This window comes from Sturnus vulgaris, chromosome W, assembly GCF_052056855.1.
Source record: "Sturnus vulgaris isolate bStuVul1 chromosome W, bStuVul1.hap1, whole genome shotgun sequence".
In the NCBI taxonomy this organism is placed as follows: Eukaryota; Metazoa; Chordata; class Aves; order Passeriformes; family Sturnidae; genus Sturnus; species Sturnus vulgaris.
In genome coordinates, this window is record NC_142282.1 from 35710157 (window position 1) to 35736421 (window position 26265).

At 45.4% G+C, this 26265-nt stretch overlaps 2 protein-coding genes and 1 pseudogene across 2 annotated transcripts; 2 read left to right on the top strand and 1 right to left on the bottom strand.

Annotated features, from left to right (window-relative positions):
* The first annotated feature begins 11573 nt into the window (after positions 1-11573).
* LOC148220111 (endogenous retrovirus group K member 8 Gag polyprotein-like) lies at positions 11574-13526 on the top strand. Its single transcript, XM_088155786.1, has 2 exons — positions 11574-11592; positions 12340-13526. Exons 1-2 carry the CDS (start codon positions 11574-11576, stop codon positions 13524-13526), a joined length of 1206 nt encoding a protein of 401 aa, XP_088011912.1.
* Positions 13527-17763: 4237 nt separating this feature from the next.
* LOC148220112 (endogenous retrovirus group 3 member 1 Env polyprotein-like) lies at positions 17764-21930 on the top strand (annotated as a pseudogene).
* A 244-nt stretch (positions 21931-22174) lies between these two features.
* On the bottom strand, positions 22175-24826 carry LOC148220113 (uncharacterized). Its single transcript, XM_088155787.1, is given in 2 exon segments — positions 22175-22214; positions 23043-24826. Coding segments are annotated over 2 exon segments (1824 nt in total).
* Between the last annotated feature and the right edge of the window lie 1439 nt (positions 24827-26265).

Sequence of the window (26265 nt, forward strand, 5' to 3'; positions counted from 1 at the left end):
TTAAGTAAAGGTAATTGTATAAAGAACAATTTTACAGGACTATGCTGGTATAATAAAAATGGAGCCAACCCATATGAAGAAGTAAAAAGTGTAAGGACCTATTGGCAACAACCTGAATCAGTTAAACTAAGCTGGAAAGCCCCAGATGGAATATTTTGGATCTGTGGGAAAATAGCTTATAATACCCTACCAAAAAGATGGAGAGGGACATGTACTCTAGGGATTATCCAGCCTGCGTTTTTTACATTACCAAAGGAAAAGGGTAATAGAGTGTTAGGAGTTCCTTTGTATGAAACTTTGTATCGAAATAAAAGGAGCACAGACATAGGGGGAACACAAATATGGAAGGATGATGAATGGCCCCCAGAACGAATTATTGAATATTATGGACCAGCTACCTGGGCTCAAGATGGGAGCTGGGGCTATCGCACTCCAATTTATATGCTAAATAGAATTATCAGGCTACAAGCCGTGGTAGAAATTACTTCAAACTGGACAGCCCGAGCAATGGAATTGATAGCTAAACAACTTACCCAAACTAGAGCAGCAGTATATCAAAACCGACTGGCTCTAGACTATCTGTTAGCTGAAGAAGGGGGAGTGTGTGGAAAGTTTAATAATTCTGAATGCTGCTTAGAAATTGATGATAATGGTGAAGTAATTACTAAAATTGCAGAAGAAATAAAACGAATAGCCATGTACCTGTACAAACCGGGAACTCTATGCTAAATGATAATTGGTGGAATAACCTGTTGGGGGAAACTTGGTGGAAGAAATTAGGATTTATGTTAACATGTGCATTATTAGGACTACTGTTCATTCCTTGTCTTGTTCCATGCTTGATTTGACTAATCCAGTCGGTGGTTCAAGGAATGCAAGTTGCTACAATACCAATAGACCCTGAGAAGGCAACAAAATTAATGGCAGTACAAGAGGTACTGACAAAATTTGAAACCAGAACAGGAATCAATGGGATAAAGAAAGAGAAGTGGGGAAATTGTGGCAATTAATAAAAGATTCGTGTTAATCACAAAAGCATTGGGGTTTGCATAAACCAGAATACTAAGCTCTGAAGTGAAGCATGGACACTTGATAAAGGAAATTATATGATAAAAAAATTCTGTTTAAAATCACCTTGTTATGTTATATTATGTTGTATTATTGTCTTGGTTTGAAAGACAGGTATCTGCTAAGGAAAGGCAAGAACCCCTTTCCTGAGATGCGGAATGCAACCCCCTCCCTTTTAATTATTTTAGGTCCAAATCAGAAGCCTTCAGGCAGGAGATGTGGGCATAAGGGTAAGAGTTCTATACTGATATCTAACAAGGCAGAAAAAACAACAACAGCTATAAAAATTGACAACAGAACAGAACAGTATAGCTCAGCTCCAGTCCCTTTTGGCGGCAGGCCGTCTCCCTGCGCTCAGTTACCGTTGCTGTGGGGGCAGGGCAGGTCCCGGGCAGTTGAAGAGGGCTGGAGTGACGGCGGCGGCGTCCCAGGGGTGAGAGAGGCTGGGAAAGTGACTCCCCCTCACGGTGTCGTTCGTTATGCTCAGCAGGGTGTCTGGAGATAGTAGGGTGAGATGGGAGAGCAGCAGAGCGATGTCCAACGGCAAGGAGCGTGGATCTCAGTGCTGGGATGGCAGGGGAGATGCCAGACCGGAGCCCCGGGCTGTACTCCCACTCTACGAGCCAAGCGAGAGCAAGTCCCCTGCTCCAGACCCTCCGTCCCACCCTTCCTTTTCCTGTTCCCCCCCTTCCCCCTCCACCCACCCCCCTACAAGAGAATATTATCTGTCATTTTAAGGTGTAGCCGCAATTACTTAGTATAACAATGGGAGAAATTCCACAGAAAGAAAAGGGAAGCATTCAACCCCCAACACCATCCTTCCTCCAGAAGATATATTCTGTTAATGGGCCATTAAGTCCTATTGTGTGACTGATAAGATTACATCATCCCATTGGGAGATGCTCCAGCCAGGGGGAGGAGCCAAACACTTCCTACCTAGATAAAAACTGAGATTTGGAACACCAAGGCAGTCCTTTCCACTGGATCCCAGAGGAAAGTCGGACCTTTTTCCACATCATCGCTGGATCTTCGGAGGAAAACTGCGCCTTCTACAGGAGCACTGCTTCAACTGAACCACATCTGTCATCCAGTAGGACTGCAGCCACCATTTATACGGACTGCTACCAACACCCTGACTGACAGGGTGTCAGGTTGTATTTCTGACTGTGTTGGTGGTTGTTTCTTTTATATTATTGCATGTATTTTATTTTTTCTCTTTTCTCCTATTAAATTGTATTACTGACTTGGAGTCTTGCACTGGTTTTACTTTCAAACCAACACATGTATTGGCTCCCAACGTGGGGCACGAAGGGTACTGAGAAAGGTCAGTATTACAATTTTGTATTCACCATGATTCTCAACATGCTTACATGGGTTTTATATCTTGTTGTCTATATTTTTCTGCACATGGGGAACTATCTGCCAGCTGTTATGCTCCTGTGTAGACCAGGATATGGTATAAAAATTGCTTTATTGGCCTATTATGTCTACTGCATTATAACTTCTGAGGCAATGAACATAATTCCGAATATATAGTCGAATTTGTTTGCTTGACCTAGTCTAGGTTGCTACATCCGGGGTTTTAACAATCACACCCAGCCCTTGGGGGGAGGGGTAAAGAATGATTTTTCCAATCTTTCCAGCCTGATTCAGTAGTTTTTGGAAATGTTGAGTTCCCGCTGGATGCTAAGGACAGCATAATATTGTTGTTAGTTCTGCTTTGTCTCCTCTGCACAGCCTACAACATGCTTAGAAATAAAATACTACATGATGTATTGCTGCGTATTCTTGAGGAAGAGGAAAAAGAAACAAATCAACTTCGTCCACTTCTGCACACAATGTCACAAAGAGGAGAAGAACCAAACCCAAAGCAACAGTGCCCATGTCTACGCAGACTGCCACAGAGGAGAAAAAAAGCCAGGAGCGCCATCAGCATCTCCACACAAACCATCATTGCACCAGAACAGCCTAGACCAGTAGCATTTGCCCCCTTTCAGAAGAAGAAATCAAAGAGCAAATCAGTCCACATAGTGACTGACGAGGACGTGTCAGGACCTTCGGACCCAGCAGAAGATACAGAGACAGAAATCATCACTCGCTCTCTATCCCTAGGTGAGCTGCGTGACCTGCGGAGGGAATTCACCCACCAGACAAATGAGTCCATCTTGATCTGGCTGCACCGCACCGGGGCGCTGCAGCCAATGACACCATTCTGGATGGAAGTGAGGCCAGGAAACTGGGATCTCTGTCCCGGGATGTGGTCATTGACCAGGGGATTGGGAGAACCCAAGAAACTCTCAGACTCTGGCGGCGACTGCTGACAAGTGTGAAGGACAGATACCTTTGTAAAGAAGATCTTCAGGTGCACCAAGGAAAATGGAGCACAATAGAACAAGGTATCCGATGCCTGAGGGAATTGGCCGTGCTGGAGATCATTTTCTCAGAAGATGAGAGATTTCCTAAGAGCCTAGACTGTGTCCGGTGCACGTCACAGATGTGGTTGAGATTTGCACGACTTGGACCAGAGATGTGTTCCCGTTACCTGGCAACGCTGCAGTGGAGGGAAGGTGAGGACATGGTAGGCGTCTTGGCCAATAAACTAAGAATTTATGAGGACACTGTCACAGCCCCATTTCGTACCCATGTCTCATCCGTGGAAACACGGCTGGTGGAGCAAGTCCAAAGCTTGATTGAAGAGGGCCATCAGAAACCAAAAAAAGAACTTAAGGAAAACAACTACCAGATCTCTCCAAAACCAACAAGAGTTTCTGCCATTAGGAGCCGGCAATCCTCAGGCAGGGAGAGAAGACACACTCCACGAGGTAACCTCTGGTTTTTTCCTTCAGAAGCATGGAGAAGACATGAGGAAGTGGGATGGAAAACCCACCTCCTCCTTAGCAGCCCGGGTACGTGAGCTGAAAAGAGGGACACCTACCACAAGAAGCTCATCTAGAGTCAATGCTGCTCCAGTCTCTCGTGTACAGAACTCCAGACAGTATCAGAATGATGATATGACTGATCCTCTTGAAGGGACCTCAAGAACCTATTTACAGGAAGAGAGCGACGTGTACCAAGATCAGGAATAGAGGAGCCCTGCCTCCAGCCAGGTAGAGGAGAGGGGTAATCGGGTCTATTGGACTGTGTGGATCCAATGGCCTGGCACATCCGACCCAGAAAAACATAAGGCTTTGGTTGTCAACAGCGCCCCATGTACTCTGATGCCATCAAAGTATGTAGGAGAAGAATCCATCTCTATTTCTGGGGTAACAGGAATATCCCAGCAGCTGACTGTAGTGGAGGCCGAAGTGAGTTTAACTAGGAACAGGTGGCAGAAACACCCCATCGTGACTGGCCCAGAGGCCCCATGCATCCTTGGCATAGACTATCTTAGAAATGGATACTTCAAAGACCCAAAAGGATATCGCTGGGCTTTCGGGATAGCTGCTGTAGAGACAGACAGCATTAGAAAACGGAACACCTTACTGGTCTTGCAGATGACTCCTCTGCTGTGGGACTACTGAGAGTTGAAGAGCAACAGGTACCAATCGCCAGAACAACAGTACACCATCGGCAATACCATACTGACAGAGACTCAGTGACTCCCATCCATGAAATGATCAGTAAACTGGAGAGTCAAGGGGTGGTCAGCAAAACCCACTCACCCTTCAACAGCCCCATCTGGCCTGTGCGTAAATCTGAAGGAGAATGGAGATTGACCATAGACTATCGTGCATTGAATGAGGTGACTCCACCGCTGAGCCCTGCTGTGCCGGACATGCTGGAACTCCAGTACGAGCTGGAGTCCAAGGCAGCAAAGTGGTATGCCACCATTGACATCACCAATGCATTTTTCTCCATTCCTCTGGCAGCAGAATGCAGGCCTCAGTTTGCTTTCACCTGGAGGGGCGTGCAGTACACCTGGAATCGTCTGCCCCAGGGGTGGAAGCACAGTCCCACCATCTGTCATGGACTGATCCAGGCTGCACTGGAAAAGGGTGAAGCCCCCGAACACCTACAGTATATCGATGACATCATTGTATGGGGCAGCACAGCAGGGGAAGTCATCGAGAAAGGAAAGAAGATTATCCAGTTTCTGCTGAAAGCTGGTTTTGCCATTAAGAGAAGTAAAGTTAAAGGACCAGCTCAGGAAATTCAGTTTCTAGGAGTCAAGTGGCAAGATGGACGTCGTCAGATCCCAACAGAGGTAATTAATAATATCACCGCTATGTCTCCACCTACCAACAAGAAGGAAACACAAGCCTTCCTAGGTGCCATAGGCTTTTGGAGAATGCACATTCCTGAGTACAGTCAGATTGTGAGCCCTCTCTACCTGGTTACCCGCAAGAGGAACGATTTCCACTGGGGCCCTGAGCAGCAGCAAGCCTTTGCCCAGATCAAGCAGGAGATCGCTCATGCAGTAGCCCTTGGCCCAGTCAGGACGGGACCAGAGGTGAAGAACGTTCTCTACTCTCCAGCCGGGAACCATGGTCTGTCCTGGAGCCTTTGGCAGAAGGTGCCTGGGGAGACTCGGGGCTGACCACTGGGATTCTGGAGCAGAAGCTACAAAGGATCTGAAGCCAACTACACTCCCACAGAGAAGGAGATCTTGGCCGCCTATGAAGGAGTTCAAGCTGCCTCAGAGGTGATTGGCACAGAAACACAACTCCTCCTGGCACCCCGACTCCCAGTGCTGGGTTGGATGTTCAAGGGAAAGGTGCCTTCCACACATCACGCCACTGACACCACATGGAGCAAGTGGATTGCCCTCATCACTCAGCGCGCTCATATTGGGAATCCAAATCACCCTGGGATTCTGAAAATAATTACAAACTGGCCTGAAGGTGAGACTTTTGGATTGTCTTCTGAAGAAGAAGAGGAGCAAGGGGCACGTGCTGAGGAAGCCCCACCATATAATGAGCTACCAGAGAATGAAAGACAATATGCCCTCTTCACTGATGGTTCCTGCCGAATTGTAGGCACTAACCGGAAATGGAAAGCATCCGTATGGAGCCCCACATGACAAGTTGCACAAGCTACAGAGGGACAAGTTGGATCGAGTCAGGTCGCAGAGCTAAAAGCCGTCCAGTTGGCTTTGGATATTGCTGAATGAGAGAAGTGGCCAAGGCTTTATCTCTACACTGACTCATGGATGGTAGCTAATGCTCTGTGGGGATGGCTGGATCGCTGGAAAAAGGCCAACTGGCCGCGCAGAGGTGAGGCTTTTACTTGGCCCCAAAATGGGGTTTTTCACCCTTCCTCCGGTCTAGCTCAGGTGTTAGGGTGAAGTTCCCCTGGGCCCTTGCCTCATGGACGTAAATAAGATATCAAAAGAGGCTCTTTCCCCTAATAAAGTTACAGGTTTATTTCTCGTGGGTAGCGAGTGAAAAAGGGAAGGGAAAAGGGAGGGGAAAAGAGGGAAAAAATCCAGAAAGAGGGAAAAAGAGAGAAAAGAGAGCGAGGCCAGGGGGTACTGACCTTTTCTAGGGTCTGGAAAGGGGGGGGGGGGGAGAAATTGGATCACAGCCAGCTCTGTGTTGCCAGGAGGGGAGAGGGACCAAGACACAGGGCACAGCAGGGGTCATGGAATGTACCATTTACAATGTATCTAGGAAACACAACACAGAGGGAAACCCATCTGGACAGCTGAAATTTGGCAGGACATTGCTGCCCAAGTAGAGAAATTGACCATAAAGGTTCAACACGTGGATGCACATGTACCCAAAAGCTGGGCTAATGAAGAATATCACAACAACAAGCAGGTGGTCAGAGCTGCCAAAGTGAAAGTATCACAGGTGGATCTAGACCGGCAGCACAAGGGAGAATCATTCCTAGCTTGTTGGGCCAATGATGCCTCTGGTCATCAGGGGAGAGATGCAACATACCGATGGGCCCGTGACCGAAGGGTGGACCTTACCATGGACAGCATCTCACAGGTCATCCACGACTGCGAGACCTGTGCCGCAATCAAACAGGCCAAGCGGTTGAAGGCTCTGTGGTACGGTGAACGATGGTCAAAGTACAGGTATGGGGAAGCCTGGCAAATTGACTACATCACCCTTCCCCAAACCCACCAGGGCAAGCGCTACGTACTGACCATGGTGGAAGCAACTACAGGATGGTTAGAAACCTACCCTCTGCCTCATGCCACTGCCCGGAACACCATCTTGGGCCTAGAAAAACAAGTCCTTTGGAGGCATGGTACCCCCGAGAGAATTGAATCAGACAAGGGAACCCATTTCAAGAACGGCCTTATCAACACCTGGTCCAAAGAACATGGTATCGAATGGATATATCATATCCCTTACCACGCGCCAGCTGCCGGGAAAGTTGAAAGGTCTAATGGACTCCTTAAGACTACTTTGAAAGCACCAGGTGGTGGAACCTTCAGAAATTGGGAAATGAACTTGGCGAAAGCCACCTGGATGGTTAACACCCCAGGGTCCATCAATCGAGCCTGTCCTGCCCACTCTGAACCCCTGCACACAGTGGATGGGGACAAGGTCCCTGTGGCACACATGAAAGGTATTTTAGGAAAGACTGTTTGGATTAATCCCACCACAGGCAAAGGCAAACCAATCCGTGGGATTGTTTTTGCTCAAGGACCTGTTTGCACTTGGTGGGTAATGCAGAAAGATGGGGAAACCCGTTGTGTCCTGCAAGGAGACCTAATTGTTAGAGAGAACTGTATGTGAGGTTTCATTTTGTATTATATATCTGTAACAGGGTATTGGTTTGGGTCTGATGTAGATGGTAATAGAATAAGGGGTGGATTATGTCCTGGGGTACAATGCAAAAATGTGTATTCTATCACCATCTGTTAAAATGTGGGAGGGGTGGTCATCCTTATCACTGTGGGAGATATCCTCTGCTGATGTGCCATCTGATAAGATCAGGGGGATGATCATCATTATCTTTTTACAACCCATCCTTCCTCCGGGAGATATATTCTGTTAATGGGCCATTAAATCCTATTGTGTGACTGATAAGATTACATCATCCCATTGGGAGATGCTCCAGACAGGGGGAGGAGCCAAACATTTCCTACCTAGATAAAAAGTGAGATTTGGAACACCAAGGCACTCCTTGCTACTCGATCCCAGTGGAAAGTTGGACTTTTTTCCGCATCATCGCTGGATCTTCGGAGGAAAACTGCACCTTCTACAGGAGCACTGCTTCAACTGAACCACATCTGTCATCCAGGAGGACTGCAGCCACCACTTATACGGAATGCTACCAACACACTGACTGACAGGGTGTCAGGTTGTATTTCTGACTTTGTTGGTGGTTTTTCTTTTATATTACTGCATGTATTTTATTTTTTCTCTTTTCCCCTATGTAATCATATTACTGACTTGGAGTCTCGCACTGGTTTTACATTCAAACCAACACAAGCCTAATCCTCACTACCCGGGATCCCCCAAAATTCAACAAATTCTCCCCCAAAATCAACCTGGGACCCCTCACCTGGATCTCCCCAAATCCCCACCCTTCCCCCCCCCCAAATTCATCTGGGAACCACCAAGTCCCCAGAATTCAACCCAAAATTCACCTGGGACCCCAAAAACCTCCAAATTCGCTCCAAAATGATTGGCAACTTTACACACTCCACCTTCCCACAAAAGGATCTAGAGCCCTGTGCCCTTCGTATACAAACTAAATGGAAAAAAACTTTCTATTCATTCTCAGCAAAAAGACTTCCTATTCCACCGTCTTTTGGACAAAACTGCCTTCACTTTCAAACTTATTCTCTTGCTCACTTACATGCATAATGCTTAGTCCCTGTTCTGCATGCTCATTTTCTTCACTTTTACAAGGAATCCACTCCTCATCTTCTTTTTCCCCTGCTTCTTCCATTTCCTATGCCAAGATCACTTGTTTCTCTGTTAGATTTGTTTCTCCAGCTGATTTTTGACAACTGTCCCTATCTTGTGGCACCGCTCGCTCGATAGAGGTGATTGTCCTGCTCTGCTCTGGGCTGGGACTGCGCTCTCTTCAAGCCCTGGGGGCAATTTTGGATGCCACAACGTCAGAAAGACCTCAGGCTATTGGAGAAATGTCCAAAGGAGGGACACCGAGATAGTGAAGAGGCTGGAGGGGAAGCCATACAAAGAGTGGCTGAGGGCATTTGGTTCAGCTGCAGAGAGGACATTGAGCTCACACCTCACTTGGGACCTCTCAGCTCCCCTCAAGGGCAGCACAGGGACAGCTTTGCTCTCTGCTCTCTGCGACCAGGGACAGGAGCCAAGGGAATGCCAGGAGCTGTGTCAGGGGACGATTAGGCTGTCTATCAGGGAAAGGTTTTTTTCCTCAGAGGCTGGTCAGGCACTGAATAGGTTCTCCAGGCAATGGGCACAGCCCCAATGCTGACAGAGATCCAGGAGCGTTTGGCCAATGCTCTCAGGGATGCAGAGGGTGGGACTGTTGGAGTGTCTGTGCAGGGCCAGGAGTTGGACTTTGACGATCCCTAGGGGTCCCTTCTGACTCAGGAAACTCTTACCATTTTCCCCTCTTTCCTCTCCTTGCACAATGCTCTCAGCTTACTGTTCCACTGCATGTTCCACTTCTGAAACCTCAGCTACTACCTTCCAGTTCATGCACAGTTCTACTGGTTGCAATCCAAAGATATACCGATTGAAAAACAACCAAAAAGAAACAACTGTTTGGAATGTCGTGGTGGTATTTGGATCTCGAACTATGAAGTCGATTGTGCCTTGCAAGTTCTAAAAGGAAAATTACAAGCAAAACAACCCACCACGCTGTTTTAACATAGGGATGAGCTTTCTTCTAAGAAATCCATATCCCTTCTCAAAAGGGATCTACTTCAGTAAGAGGTCATCTTGAATAGATCACTTACTATCTAAAGAACCTGGAACACTCAAATCCGTAATCATAAGCCTGTTACCTTGTCGTTTTCTGTTCCAAAGGCAAATGAATTTGCTCAAGTGCCGTTTGTAACAAGGACAGAGTTGAAAGTGTGGCTCTGAGAAATGTTTTGGTTTCCCTCTCCTATCTCTCTCAAAAGCACTTTGTTCAATGGCTGAAACAATACTTGATATAGTCTGAATTTTAAAGGTCATGAAAATATTCTCAAAAGTGAAAAATTAATATAGCAGTCAGGTTTTAAACCAACGGGAATTTTTGTTTTACCTGTTTGAAGATTTCCTTCACACCAAAATGCTGGCTGATGGATACCTAGAAGAAATCAATTCCCACAAAATGCTTCCGGGTAAGCCATTACGTCATCCATTAAAATTTGCTTCAGTGTCCCGTTCCTGTCCAATTGAAGGTCCCTGTTTAAGAGACTCAAGTACAGAGAGAAATAAAATTAAATATGACTACAGTGCCTTTAAATCTAAATCGAACTTCCTGATCAATCTCATAAAACCTTTAGGCTAAATGTTGCCATTGATCTGTTTCTATTGAACACAATCACGTTCTGGCTTGTTAGAGATTAGTTCATTACAAAGAAAGAAATGCACAGAAGTTAAAATATTTCCAAAGAAGCATTTGACATCCTTCCTTTTGGATGGGGAACCATTCCAACACTGTTGGCGGCCTAGTAGGAGCTCTGGCTCTGCAGCCTGTCTATAGAAAACTACCTTAGTTATGTTAATGGTCTGGTCAAGGTTACCGTGTCCTTGGCGTGACTATAGGAGAAAAACAAAATCATAAATTTTGACGTTGAGATAAGCAAGAACAAAGGAAAAGACATCTGGGGAAGCAAGATCCTGTTTAGTTGATATACCTTGTCCACTTCAAAGAGTATCTTACGCAATAACTAGACTGTAGAAAGATAGATCTTAGATGAACCAATAGAATTACTATTAACATATATACGTCTTTTGTGTAACCAATCGTACTCTTTGTAACAAACTCTAAGTAACCACTGAAAACGTATAAAAATCATCTCTTTCTTAAAAATAAAGTCTCGGCTCTTTGCATTCATCTTGAGTGCGTGTTATTGATTCCTGTTCTCCAGCATGAAAACCCCAGCATCTTGGTGACCCTGACGTGATGATTTGAAGGGGCCAGACTGCTTAACAGACAGACTTTTATGTGGAGGGTCTTTGTGCGTGCTGCCTAGGAGAACGTTGACTTCCCGCAGCGGTTGTGACCGGGCATCCGAGAGAGGCGCGAGTGGCCACTGTCGACCAGTGAGTCGGAGCCTTAGACGGCTGTAAAAAATTTGCGGGATGGGAAACACGGTATCAGCTATCGAGAAAGCTACTGTTGATGCCTTAATGAAACTTGCCCAAAAGAAAGGAGAGACTGTTGATCGGTCTTCGCTCGTGAATTTACTGTATTGGGCTAAACGTCGTGGTTTTTTAAAAGACTCTTCCGATGTTTTTAAAGAGACTACTTGGCAAGAAGTCGGGGCAGATTTGTGGGAAGCTATACAAACTGGGAATAAGGAGGTAAAATCCTTAGCTCCTACGTACCGGCAGCTGCGCATGTTAATTGAACAAATGGGTGCTGAAATTGAGCTGGAACTCGCAGCATAGACCATGGTCACTTCCGTAGCTGGTAAACTCACCCCAGAGTCTGCTACTGTCCCACCCGCGTACGTGTCAGCCCCTGCTGCCCGTGGCCCCTATGATGATTTAATACCACCCTGGGACCCTACCGATGTTCATAATGTGCCTTCCTTTGCACCCCCGGCACCTACGGCACCCTCTGCGCCCTCAGTACCTACGGCACCCCCAGTAACAATGAGCGTAGCGCCCGCTAATCCCACTAATACTGACCCCGTGTTGCATCTGCCCTCACCTCCCACTTTCGACCCAGCGACTGTGCCTCTTCCCGAAGAAACAGAAATGGACACGGACGATTTACAGTCCACACTGCAAAAGCAGACCGAAACCATGCTTGAACTGTTAGGTGAAATGAAGCGGCTTGATAAGGGTTCCAAAAGTTAAACGATTCGGGAAGCATATAAAAAGGCCCCTAACGCCATTCTCTCCGGCCTCAAAACTTTAGAGGAAAATTCTTTTTCTGCACTGAATACTTCTACATCTCAACGCCGACAGAACATTATCAATTTGGTTAAGGCGGGGGAGTGGGATATGCCTACTGCAAATCAATTTCTAACATCTAAAGGTTTACCCCCAATAATGCTTTCTGAAATTGAAAACACAAATGTTTCTCATTCTACAGAAAAGGAAGGGATGGGATTGTTAACTACCTTTAATGACTCTTTTCAGCGTTGGTGGAACAAAGGAGGGGAGGGAGGCTCGGGAGGCTCGGGAGGCTTGGGAGGCTCGGGAGGCTCAGGGAAAGGTCCTGACTTAACTCCCATCCCCAAAGACCCTTCTTTTGACATGAATAAGAGGTGGAAAGGAGTGGTAACAAATGCTGAGTTGACGGGAGATTTTCAGTTTGTCTCAGCTCCGGTGGTGCGAGGAACTGGTGGTAATAATGCTTGGCAGCCCTTAGACTGGCAAATGATAGCAAGGGTTCAAAAATCTGTAATGGACTACGGTGTTGATAATCGCTTGGTAAGGCGGCAAGTAGAAGCATTGCTAAAATATCAAGAACTCGTCCCTGCCGACCTTAAGGCTATGTTTGAGCTTATACTAGGACCTACTAGTTATATGTTATTTTTAGCAAAGTGGCAACATAGATTGGAGCTTAAACAATTAGATAATGTCAATTTGCCGCAAGGTGATCCTCTACGCTTTGCCACGCTAGATATGCTTATGGGAAATGGTCAATTCATCGATCCACAAAGACAGGCAATGTTAGGGGCTCGCATTTTAGCTCAAAGCAAGTCTGCTGCTTTAGAAGCTTTTAACAACTTGCCCCAAGTAGGTAAGCCTCGACAACCTTATTTACATATTCAGCAAAAGGAAGATGAATCCTTTTTGTCTTTTGTGGACAGGATTAAAGAAGGAGTAGAGGTAGCACCAGATGTCCCTCCTGATACGAAAGATAATTTAGTAAAGGAAATAGCTATGCAAAATGCAAATGCCACCTGCAAGCGATTATTAGCAGCATTACCAGCTCATATGACAATAATACAAATGATTGAACAATGTTCAAGAGCCCCTTTAGAAATTGAAAAGGACAAAGCTCGAATTCATGCTGCTGCTTTAGCTGCAGCCATCACTCAAGCACACAAACAAGGGAACGGGGACAAAGGCCCTCCCAACACATGCTATAATTGCCGTCATACCAGACATATTAGAAAGCATTGTCCTTCAAGTTTGGCAAAACAACAACAAAATAACAATACGAACCTCACATCTACATCATTTGTGGGCACTTGCCGACGATGTGAAAAGTTTGGCCACAAGGCAAATGAATGCCGATCCAAATTTAAAAAGGATGGGACACCGTTGGCGGGAAACGAGATGAGCCACGAGGGGGGCTCTGCGAACAAAAAGAACCCCTCAGTAGCCATGGCTGTCTCTACAACATGCTCCCCGCCACAAAAAGGAGCGCTGGAGTTGATTTGGTAACTAGAGACTCCGTGACTATTTTTGATGATTCTGTTACCGTCATTGATAGTACTACCAAACGTCCACTAGGTGTCTGTATGGCCGCATTATTGCTAGGGAGATCGTCGGCCACTTTAGACAGCATTTTCGTTTTACCTGGTGTAATTGATGCTGATTATAGTGGTATTATCAGAATAGTAGTGAAAGTCTTTTCCCCACCAATGTTCATTCCACAAGGTAGTGTAATTGCTCAACTTGTTCCTTTTCTTCCCCAGGTTCCAACAGCTACTAATTCACAAAGATCTGGTGGTTTTGGTAGTACCGGACCCTTAATTGCCTTTGCTCAAGTCAGGACTAGTGATAGACCGACCCGGCAAGTAACCGTAAAATTGTATTCTGATAATATCGATGATTCCGAAATGCTTGAACATTCAATGATGCTAGACACTGGGTCAGATGTCACCATAATACCACTAATTGCTTGGCCTCAGCAGTGGCCCACTACACTCTTAAATGAGCAAATCTTAGGAGTTGCTGGAACCACCCGTACTTTACAAAGTCAGGAATTTGTAGAAATTACTGATAAAGAGGGAAACAAGGCTGTAGTAAAACCTTATGTACTAGACACTCCTCTTTGGATCCTTGGTAGAGACACGCTTAGTCAATGGAATGCCATTTTAACCAACCAACATTTTCAGGGGCGGCCACTGAGCCGATAGGTGCTCGACCCACTATACAACTAACATGGAAATCTGGCCAACCAGTATGGGTGGCTCAGTGGCCCATCACTAAAGATAAATTAGAGCATCTCCATTCATTAGTACAGGAACAATTAGCCTTTGGTCATTTACAACCTTCTATGAGTCCCTGGAATACCCCCGTTTTTGTTATACAAAAAAAAGTCGGGAAAATGGAGATTTTTACATGACTTAAGGGCAGTCAATAATCAAATGCACTCTTTAGGAATTCTGCAACCAGGTTTGCCATTGCCAGCTGGTTTACCAAAAAACTATCACCTGTTTATTATTGATATCAAAGATTGCTTTTTTAGCATTCCGTTGCACCCTGAAGATACCAAACGATTTGCATTTAGTGTGCCCTCCATTAATCACAGTGCATCTATGAAAAGATATGAGTGGGTGGTACTCCCTCAAGGTATGAAAAATAGTCCTACAATTTGTCAATGGTTTGTAGACCAAGCCTTACATCAATGGAGACTTAATAATCCAATTTTTCTAACATATCATTATATGGATGACATTTTAGTCGCAAGTGAATTTCCATTACCCCACTTAAAACAAAAGGAATTATTGCTAGAATTAGAAAAGTGGGGATTGAAAGTGGCAGAAAAAAAGGTGCAATTCTCCAACCCTTGGTCTTACTTGGGCTTTAAAATAACACAAGCTCGCTTTGTGCCTCAAAAGGTAACTTTACATGCAAATATTGAAACAGTCAATGATGTGCAAAAGCTTCTAGGAGACATTCAAAGCATACGTGCATGGGCAGCTATTTCAAATCAAGACTTAGATCCTTTAAGAAAATTGTTACAAGGTTCAAAGGACATTAATGATAAAAGGGAATTAACCCAAGAAGGGAAACAAGCACTGCAAATAATTGCTAAAAAGTTGCATTGTACAACTGCTTTTAGGTTTGATCCTACCATACCAATAAACCTTTATATCATTAACTACCCTGCTGAACAAATTGCTATAATTGGGCAGGAATAATTCAATACTTTCTTCTTATTGGAATGGGTGTTTTTAGCATGTAGCCCCACTTCCTCTGTTACAAGACGTATTGATCATTTAGGATCCTTAATTCTGAAAGCACGCCAACGAGTGCGTACTGTTTTTGGAGTTGATGCATCTTCTCTTTATGTGCCCATAAATAATTTGTCTCTTTGCACTGAATGGCAATCACTATCGTATACATTCGCTAAAGCCACTATTGGCTTAGAACTTGATAATCATTATCCATCACATGCCTTGTTTTCCACTAACCTCCCACTAAAAGGTCAAACATTGCGAAACTCTAAGCCAATTCCCAATGCGATCACTGTTTTTACTGATGCCAGTGGAAGGACCAAAAGGTTCGGATATGCAATATGGAAAAATGGCAACTGGGATGTCGTAGTTTACCAACATCCGGAAGGATCAGTGCAATTACTTGAACTCAAGGCTGTAACCTTAGCTTTTCAACACTTTGACTTTCAAGAAATTAATCTCGTTAGCGATTCCTTGTATGTTGCCTCTATCTTGGAAAGAATTGAGGACGCATTAATAGGTCGAATCTCAAACTCCTTAATTTATCATGAACTCATTCTTCTAGTAAATGTAATTAATATCAGGCACCATGCCTTTTTCTCAACACATATCCTCAGCCATCTCAATCTACCAGGGTTTTTATCAGAAGGAAATGCCAAAATTGACCAAATCGTATGTTCACCAGCCATTGGACTCAGTAATTTTGACCTTGCCGTTGCCTCTCATGCCTTTTTTCACCAGTCAGCATTAAGCCTACAGAAGGAATTCCATCTAACAAAACGAGAGGCATGAGGTATCATAGCATGTTGTCCTGATTGTGCAAAACTACCCCCAATTCAGTTACAAGGAGTGAACCCTCGTGGTCTCCACCCTAGAACATTGTTTCAATCAGATGTCACAATCGTGCCATCATTTGGACGCTTTAAACATGTACATGTCACTGTTGATACCTGTAGCAGACTAGTATGGGCAACGCCTATGATAAACGCCAAAAGTAAGGCAACCTGCAGACACTGGTTAGAAGCTTTTGCAGTGCTTGGTGTCCCACAACAAATAAAAACAGATAACGGTCCTAATTATGTTAGTTCTACTTCACGTGAGTTCCTACGTAGATGGAACATTACCCATGTCACAGGAGTACCTCACAATAGTACTGGGCAAGCTATTGTAGAACGCAAACATCAAGACCTTAAACGCCTTTTCTCTGCTTTACAAAGGGAGGGGAATGTCACCCTCTCTCCACAAGAAATCGTAGCAAAAACATTGTATGTCCACAATTGGAAAATGTGGATGGAACGCCCTGAGCTAAAAACCCAAATGTTGCCCATTACACTGCATTTTTGCAAGGATGAATCTTTGACTGTTCATAAGATACAAGTATCTGTATGGGAACCCCAATCACAACAATGGACTGGTCCCCACCAATTATTGACATGGGGACAGGGTTATGCTTGTGTATTAACAGGTGCTAAACCTAATTGGATCCCAGCCAAGTGGGTCAAGCCTTGGATATCAAAGATTGAGGAAACTGGAGAAGACACGGAGCCAAATTCAACGGTGGACGAATAGAGTGCAAGATCTCATCCCGATCCTAATCATTATTCTCAAGGAACCAATAAGAACACACCCTAATATCCCAGACTTTCCAGATGTGATTGATTTGCATAGACTAGTACAGAAATATCTTAGGTCTAGAATACAAGAAGTATTATTTCCTCGTTGCGGTTGTGTAGTATGGAAATTAGGAACTTTCTTACATGGAAATTGTAAAAGGGAGTATAACTCCAGTGATATTTATACTTGCTTTTATGGATGTAATGAATGTCAGGAACGCCAATCAGTAAGACCTTTAGAATCACTTAGAAAGTGGTTAAAACTGCCTGACTTAACTGTTAGTGAAGCTATAAGTTTATTTGAACCAATAGAAGAAAGGAATTTAGCATTGCATGCGTGGTATATTTTAAATTATACAAAGCTAGTTGAGACTGCTTGGTGTACTATTATTATATCTAGCCAATATACTGTTGCCTGCAAAATCCATAGCAATAATGATGCTAATTAAGCTACTAACACTATGTTTGACTCTTACCCAGTGCTTTTCGCAATCACCCTCCCTCAAGAGAACTTCTGGATCGCTTGGGCCAATAAAACTGGTAACACAAATTTTTGTTTACATCTTATTGCAGCCACTGAACCATTTAAAACTTGCCTCATTGGGTCACCGGTACAACCACAAGAAATTACTATAGCCCCCCCTATCAATTGCTCAGAAGAAAAAAACAACAGTCACTGCCTGGCAAAAATAATCAAATCTCTAAATACAACCCTGCCATGGGATCCTCAAGAGTTAAATTTACTAGACAGTCGAAAAGCAAATCACTCCGGATGTGTGTATTTTGGGCAGACTAGTTGGAACATTAATGAATCTAAAAAACAAGTCTGGCTAACCCCTCATAAGTTTTACAATAGTAGTGAACATTGTGGATCATCCCCCTATGGGTGGTGTTCAGGTCATATTCACTTAGATATTTCTAAGCCCCTTTCCCTACCTCAAGGCCTATATTTAATCTGTGGAGATAGAGCCTGGCAAGGAATACCTCATCATGCTTATGGGGATCCTTGTTACCTTGGCAAGTTATCTTTAATGCTACCCTCTTATAATCATTTGATTGCCTGGAACATTTCCAAAAATCGAAGGAAAAAATGACAAGTCTCAGAATTAGATGATAAATGCGATGATGAAGTGGAACTATGGAGTAGAACCGCTCGATTTTTTGCAGCATTACTACCCCCAGAGGGAACAAGACAAGCGCTAACTGAGATCCAACACCTAGCGTGCTGGACATCTAAACAGGCCAATGTCACTACACAAGTTCTGTCCCAAATGGCTCAAGATATGAGTAGTCTCCGACAAGCTATTCTTCAAAACAGAGCAGCTATTGATTACCTTTTGTTGGCCCAAAGTAAAGGCTGTGAAGATTTTGAAGGAATGTGTTGTTTTAACTTGTCTGATCATAGTGATTCAATCCATAAGCAGCTAGAATGGCTTCAAGATCACGCTAAGAAGATTACTGTCAATCACAACCCCCTTGATGACGGGTTAATGTCTTTTAGGATTTCTGCATGGGTAAAAGATATCCTTAAGATAGGAATTATTATTGTAGTAATTGTAGTAATTGTGTTATGTATGGGACCTTGCATCATCCAGAGTTTTTCCTTTCAAATTCGACGTATGGCCAATGCTGTTCTTGAAAAGAAAGGGGGAGATGTTGGCGGCCTAGTAGGAGCTCTGGCTCTGCAGCCTGTCTATAGAAAACTACCTTAGTTATGTTAAAGGCCTGTTCAAGGTTACCGTGTCCTTGGCGTGACTATAGGAGAAAAACAAAATCATAAATTTTAACATTGAGATAAGCAAGAACAAAGGAAAAGACATCTGGGGAAGCAAGATCCTGTTTAGTTGACATACCATGTCCACTTCAAAGAGTATCTTACGCAATAACTAGACTGTAGAAAGATAGATCTTAGATGAACCAATAGAATTACTATTAACATATATATGTGTCCTGGTTTAGGGCAAATTTCAGAGGAAACCTCTGAATGAGGTCCCTCGGGAAAAAGGAAAAGGAAAAAAAAAATTGGAGAGAAGTGGAAAAAAAAGAACTGTTTATTCAACAGGCAACACACTTCCCAGCGCAACAATGAACAATATCAAACAGCAAAACCTCTCACCGTTCCGAGGAGATGGCAGATTTAGAAGAGTTCTTTCCGTGGGCTGCCCAGCTCACTCAGTCTGCTCTCAGTCCCTCTGGTGCTGGGGAATGCTGCGGCCCAGGCCAGGCCCAGTGGGCCACAGGTGTGAGCTCCCGGTGCTCTTCTGGGTTTTCAGTCCAAAGCAGGTTCAAACAGTTCCAGGAAAACAGGAAAAAAAATAGAAAAAAAAAAAAAAAAAACCCAACAAAAAAACAATCCAGGGGGCTTCTCTGCCTCAGCTAGCCAAAAAACTAACCAAGAGCAAAGGAGAGCTCTCTCTCGCTGTCCACCGCAGACAACACAGTCTGAGAGCAGGAATGCGGGGGAGCCAGTGCAGTCTCTGATAACAAACTCTGCACTTCTTCTTCCCCCCTCTGCCCTTTCACTCCTGGAACCAGTCTTAAAGTTGAAGAATTTAATATTCAACACCAACAGAACAGACGATTTGGGGATATAGGCATCATACAGTCACCCCAAGACATTCCTCCCCATATCGTCAGCTTACTACCATATCTGATACACACACTAATTCTATAAACACATACATCATTATCATACACACATATATATATGCAAGGTACAACTATAGACAGACAATGACAGTGATATTCAATAGTAATATTTACATATGGTTGTCACCCAACAATTAGATCTCCCTGAGGTACACATCATGTTGTCCCATCCTTCTGAATTATCCACCATGTGCAACCTGGTCCTTGAGCAAAAACAATCCCATGAATGGGTTTGTCTGTATTTGAGGCAGAATTGATCCAAACTCTCTTCCCTAACAAACCCCTGGCATGCACCACTGGGCCTTTATCTACTTTATGCAAGGACTCAGACTGGGCAGGGCCTGCTCGATTTGTGGAACCTCGGGTGTTAACTAACCAAGTGGCCTTTGCTAAATGCTGCTCCCAATTCTTAAAAGATCCCCCACCCAATGCTTTCAAAGTGTTTTTTAACAGTCCATTGTACCTCTCCACCTTCCCTGCAGCTGGTGCATGGTAGGGGATATGGTACACCCACTCAATACCATGTTCTTTGGCCCAGGTGTTGATAAGGTTATTCTTGAAATGAGTCCCATTGTCTGACTCAGTTCTCTCAGGGGTACCATGCCTCCACAAAACTTGTTTCTCAAGGCCCAAGATGGTGTTCCAAGCAGTGGCATGAGGCACAGGATAGGTCTCTAACCATCTAGTGGTGGCTTCCACCATGGTCAGTACATAGCGCTTACCTTGGCGTGTCTGGGGCAGTGTGATGTAGTCAATCTGCCAGGCCTCTCCATACTTAAATTTGGCCCATCGCCCCCCATACCAGAGGGGCTTCACCCGCTTGGCCTGCTTGATGGCAGCACACGTCTCACAGTCATGGATAACTTGAGAAATACTGTCCATGGTTAGATCCACCCCTCGGTCTCGTGCCCACTTATAGGTAGCATCTCTACCCTGGTGGCCTGAGGCATCATGGGCCCATCGAGCCAGGAACAACTCTCCCTTGTGCTGCCAGTCTAGGTCTATCTTTGACACCTCTATCTGTGCAGCCTGATCTACCTGTTTGTTGTATTGATGCTCCTCATTAGCTCTACTTTTGGGGACATGGGCATCTACATGGCGGACTTTCACAGGTAGCCTTTCTACCCGAGTGGCAATGTCTTTCCACTCGTCAGCAGCCCAAATTGGTTTTCCCCTACGTTGCCAGTTAGCCTTTTTCCACCTTTCCAGCCAACCCCACAGAGCATTGGCTACCATCCCTGAATCAGTGTAAAGGTAGAGCTTTGGCCACTTCTCTCTTTCAGCAATGTCCAGGGCCAGCTGAACAGCTTTGAGTTTAGCAAGTTGACTTGATCCACCTTCTCCTTCGGTAGCTTGTGCGACCTGTCGTGTGGGGCTCCATACGGATGCTTTCCACTTCTGGTTCATCCCCACGATGCGGCAGGAACCATCAGTGAAAAGAGCATAGCATGTTTCATCTGCTGGCAGTTGGTTATACGGTGGGGCTTCTTTGGCCAGGGTCACTTGTTCCTGTTCCTCTTCGTCGGCAAGACCGAAGTTTTCACCTTCCGGCCAGTTGGTAATTATCTCCAAAATCCCAGGGCGATTCGGGTTTCCAATACAGGCGCGTTGTGTGATGAGGGCAATCCATTTACTCCATGTGGCGTCAGTGACATGGTGGGTAGGAGGAAACTTTGCTTTGAACATCCACCCCAGCACTGGCAGTCGGGGTGCCAGAAGGAGTTGTGTTTCTGTGCCAACCACCTCTGAGGCTGCTTGGACCCCTTCATAGGTGGCCAAGATCTCCTTCTCTGTTGGAGTGTAGTTGGCCTCGGACCCTCTGTAGCTTCGACTCCAGAATCCCAGTGGTTGGCCTTGTGTCTCACCAGGCACCTTCTGCCACAGGCTCCAGGACAGACCATGGTTCCCAGCTGCAGAGTAGAGAACGTTCTTCACCTCTGGTCCCGTCCTGACTGGGCCAAGGGCTACTGCATGAGCGATCTCCTGCTTGATCTGGGCAAAGGCTTGCTGCTGCTCAGGGCCCCAGTGGAAATCGTTCTTCTTGCGGGTAACGAGGTAAAGGGGGCTCACAATCTGGCTGTACTCAGGAATGTGCATTCTCCAAAAACCTATGGCACCTAGGAAAGCTTGTGTTTCCTTCTTGCTGGTTGGTGAAGACATTGCAGTGATCTTATTGATGATCTCAGTGGGAATCTGGTGCCATCCATCTTGCCACTTCACTCCCAGGAACTGGATCTCTCGGGCAGGTCCTTTGACTTTGCTTTTCTTGATGGCAAAACCAGCTTTCAGGAGAATCTGGATGATTTTCTTTCCTTTCTCAAATACTTCTGCTGCTGTGTTCCCCCACAAGATGATATCATCCATGTACTGCAGATGTTCTGGAGCATCACCCTTTTCTAATGCAGCCTGGATCAGCCCATGGCAAATGGTGGGGCTGTGCTTCCACCCCTGGGGCAGTCGGTTCCACGTGTATTGCACACGCCTCCAGGTGAAAGCAAACTGAGGCCTGCACTCTGCTGCCAGAGGAATGGAGAAAAATGCATTGGCGATGTCAATGGTGGCGTACCACTTTGCTGCCTTGGACTCCAGCTCGTACTGGAGTTCCAGCATGTCTGGCACAGCAGCGCTCAGCGGTGGATTCACCTCATTTAATGCACGATAGTCTATGGTCAATCTCTATTCTCCTTCAGATTTACGCACAGGCCAGATGGGGCTGTTGAAGGGTGAGTGGGTTTTGCTGACCACCCCTTGGCTCTCCAGCTCACGGATCATTTTGTGGATGGGGACCACAGCATCTCGATTCGTCCGGTACTTCCGGCGGTGCACTGTTGAGGTGGCAATTGGCACTTGTTGCTCCTTCACCTTCAGGAGTCCTACTGCAGATGGGTTTTCTGATAGTCCTGGCAAGGTGTTCAATCGTTTAATGCCCTCTGCCTCTACAGCAGCTATTCCAAAAGCCCACCTGAGTCCCTTTGGATCTTTAAAATACCCATTTTGGAGGAAGTCTATGCCCAAAATGCGTGGGGCCCCTGGGCCAGTTACAACAGGGTGTTTCTTCCATTCATTTTAAGTCAAGCTCACCTCTGCTTCCACCAAAGTAAAATCCTGTGATCCCCCTGTTATACCAGCAATAGAAACAGATTCTGTCCCCACATGTCTGGATGGGATTAGTGTGCACTGCGAACCAGTCAACCAAGGCCTTATATTTTTGTGGTTCAGATGTGCCAGGCCAACGAATCCACACAGTCCAAAAAACACGGTTTTCCCTAGCCTCTACCTGGCTAGAGGCAGGGCCCTTCTAAGCCTGGTTATTCTTCTTTCCTTGAGCATATGTCTTGGAGGTTCCTTCAAGGGGATGGGACATATCATCATCATCATCATCATCGTACTTGGCAGTTTGGCTACGGGCAACTGGAGCTGCTTCCCTTTTAGTGGAACTCCCTCTCTGCATCTCGCTGTCCTGCAATTCAAGCACCCGTTTTACCAGAGCAGTAGTAGATTTTCCATCCCACTTCTTCATGTTTTCTCCAGAATCACTCAGGAAAGACCACAATTCAGCTCGTGAGAAGGGTCTTCTCTCCCCATCTGGGGAGCGTTTATGTTTGGGGCCAGAACCTTTGATCCGTATAGCCGAGATTTGGAGAATGTCCTCTTTAATCTCCTCCCTGAGTCTCTTATGATTCTCCTCCATCCTATCTTCTAATTTCTGCAGACGTGTTTCCACAGCTGCAATTCTGGCATGTGTTGGGCCATGCACAGCATCTGCATATGCTCAGAGCTTCTTCGCCATATCAAGCACGGTCTCCTCCCTGTCATCCCCCTTCATTATTGCTAAAGCAGAAGAGTATTCTTGTGGCCCAAGTCGTACAATTTTTTGCCACATCACAGGTGTACATGGTACCAAGTCTGGATTCCTAGTTGTTAGGTCATCTGAAAAGACAATCTCTGCCACTGCCATTTCTCCCAAGCATTGAATCCCTTGTTCTATGGTCTCCATATAGAGATCGTCTGCACACAGGTATCTTTGTGCCACACTTTCCAGGACCCGTGCCCAGAGACTCTGAGGATTAGCCCCCCTCATCATTCCTTGGTCAATAGCTGGATCATGTGACACAGATCCCAAATGCCTGGCTTCAGTGCCGTCCAGAATTGTAGCCTCGCCTGCAGCATCCCAGAGACGGACCAGCCAACTAATTATAGATTCATCAGGTCGTCGGGTGTAATCCTTTCTCAGGCCACGAAGGTCTTTCAGAGATAGGGACTCAATATTGGCTTCTGATCCTGTGCCAGTTGTCCTGACTTCTGATTTTGTATCAGAAGCCTGCCTTGAGGGTCCTTCCCCCTCATCATCATTGTCCACTGGCCGATCAGTTTTGCTGGTGTGTTTTCTTCCTGCAGCAACTGCCAGTGGCTTAGGTTTACTATCTGGTTTAGCTACAACCGGAGTGACTGGGGTATTGGCTGGTTTATCTCCATGCCCCCCTGCCTCTCTCTGCTGCCCTACAGTATCTAGCAGTGTGCGATAAGCATATGCTAGGGCCCAGCTTATTGCAATGATCCTTTTCTCATTAGAATCATCATGACACTTCTCTTCCAGGTATTTCCCCACCTCGTCTGGGTTCTGAATTTGTTCATGTGAAAATTCCCAGGCTGGGGGATCAGAAAATTTCTTCAGGGTTCTGCCCATTCTCTCCCATTCCCCACACCACTCAGAATTTTCCACACCTGGGCGTACTCCTGGGTCAGGGGTCCCATCAGCTCCTCTGGACACCTCAGCCCTCACTCTAGAGAGGCTGCAGACTATGTAGAGAAAGCTTACTAGATTAAATACCAGGACTGCAGTTTCCTTGACATTCAGGGGAAACTGAACATCCTCAAAAATTGACTTAACAGATTCAAGGGAGAAAAAAGAAAGCAAAGGCTGAAAAGCCTCATCCCCTGCTCCTCCTCTAACAAACTGGGTGCAATTACTAATGAACCCCCAAAACATGCTATTAGAACTGGGATGCAGGGTAGGACAAAGAAACCATAAACCATAGATACCTAGAACAAACTCCAGTAGCTTTATGAACTTTCTATAAATCATTATCACTGAGCCCAGCACAATAGCTATTCTAATTCGTGCTCCTCTACTGAAAAAACTGCACGTTAGGGACACTACTGGAGCTATCTCTGGATAAGAAAATAAGCCTAGAGACCAGAAAGGTATTAAAACCTCAAAAAAGCCTAGGGACCCGAGACCCATAAAGGCCTCTACCCCGACAGACACAGCAGACATTATGACTTCAAACAACATGGTTACTGGCTGCTTTACCCCAATACAGAGTAAATATAATCAAAATGCAATCAGAACAGTTTTTTTTTTCCACTTTCTCGAGCCCCGCGTTTGGGCGACAAAAGTATTTGTCCTGGTTTAGGGCAAATTTGGGAGGAAACCTCTGAATGAGGTCCCTCAGGAAAAAGGAAAAGGAAAAAAAATTGGAGAGAAATGGAAAAAAAGAACTGTTTATTCAACAGGCAACACACTTCCCAGCGCAACAATGAACAATATCAAACAGCAAAACCTCTCACGGTTCCGAGGAGATGGCAGATTTAGAAGAGTTCTTTCCGTGGGCTGCCCAGCTCACTCAGTCTGCTCTCAGTCCCTCCTGTGCTGGGGAATGCTGCGGCCCAGGCCAGGCCCAGTGGGCCACAGGTGTGAGCTCCCGGTGCTCTTCTGGGTTTTCAGTCCAAAGCAGGTTCAAACAGTTCCAGGAAAACAGGAAAAAAAATAGAAAAAAAAAAAAAAAACCCAACAAAAAAACAATCCAGGGGGCTTCTCTGCCTCAGCTAGCCAAAAAACTAACCAAGAGCAAAGGAGAGCTCTCTCTCGCTGTCCACCGCAGACAACACAGTCTGAGAGCAGGAATGCGGGGGAGCCAGTGCAGTCTCTGATAACAAACTCTGCACTTCTTCTTCCCCCCTCTGCCCTTTCACTCCTGGAACCAGTCTTAAAGTTGAAGAATTTAATATTCAACACCAACAGAACAGACGATTTGGGGATATAGGCATCATACAGTCACCCCAAGACAATACGTCTTTTGTACTCTTTGTAACAAACTCTAAGTAACCACTGAAAACGTATAAAAATCATCTCTTTGTTAAAAATAAAGACTCTGCTCTTTGCATTCATATTGAGTGTGTGTTATTGATTCCTGTTCTCCAGCATGAAGACCCCAGCAAACACTGCTTACATAAGAGGTCAAATTACTGTCTTCCATGTTAGTTCTGCACTGTGCTCAGCGGAGCCTTTCTGGTTTATTGGCCTTTGACTTGGACATAAAGCTGAATCTTGATTCAAGAAAAATCAATATTCACACTTGTTTTCATTTACACGGACATTGGCTTGGTCTCCTAAACAAAGGGAATGATGGGGAATTTATGTAGGTGTTCAGATAGGTAACATTCTCTTTCCGCAACCTGGCATTGTATTTTCACTTGGTCTGTTGCCTCTGGCTTTGTTTTAACGGCTCAAATTGTTAGGAAGAGTATCAAACCTCCAGCTCTAACCACAGTCCCACTGCGAGGTGTGTGAAGGTATGTGCATCTGCCCCTCAGGTCCATACTGCTCTTCTAATGTGCCTCTGATCCAGCAGGTAGGAAAGACTGTTGCATTTCCTAGATGCATTGTAAATGGTACATTCCGTGACCCCTGCTATGCCCTGTAGCTTGGTCCCTCTCCCCTTCTCGCCATAC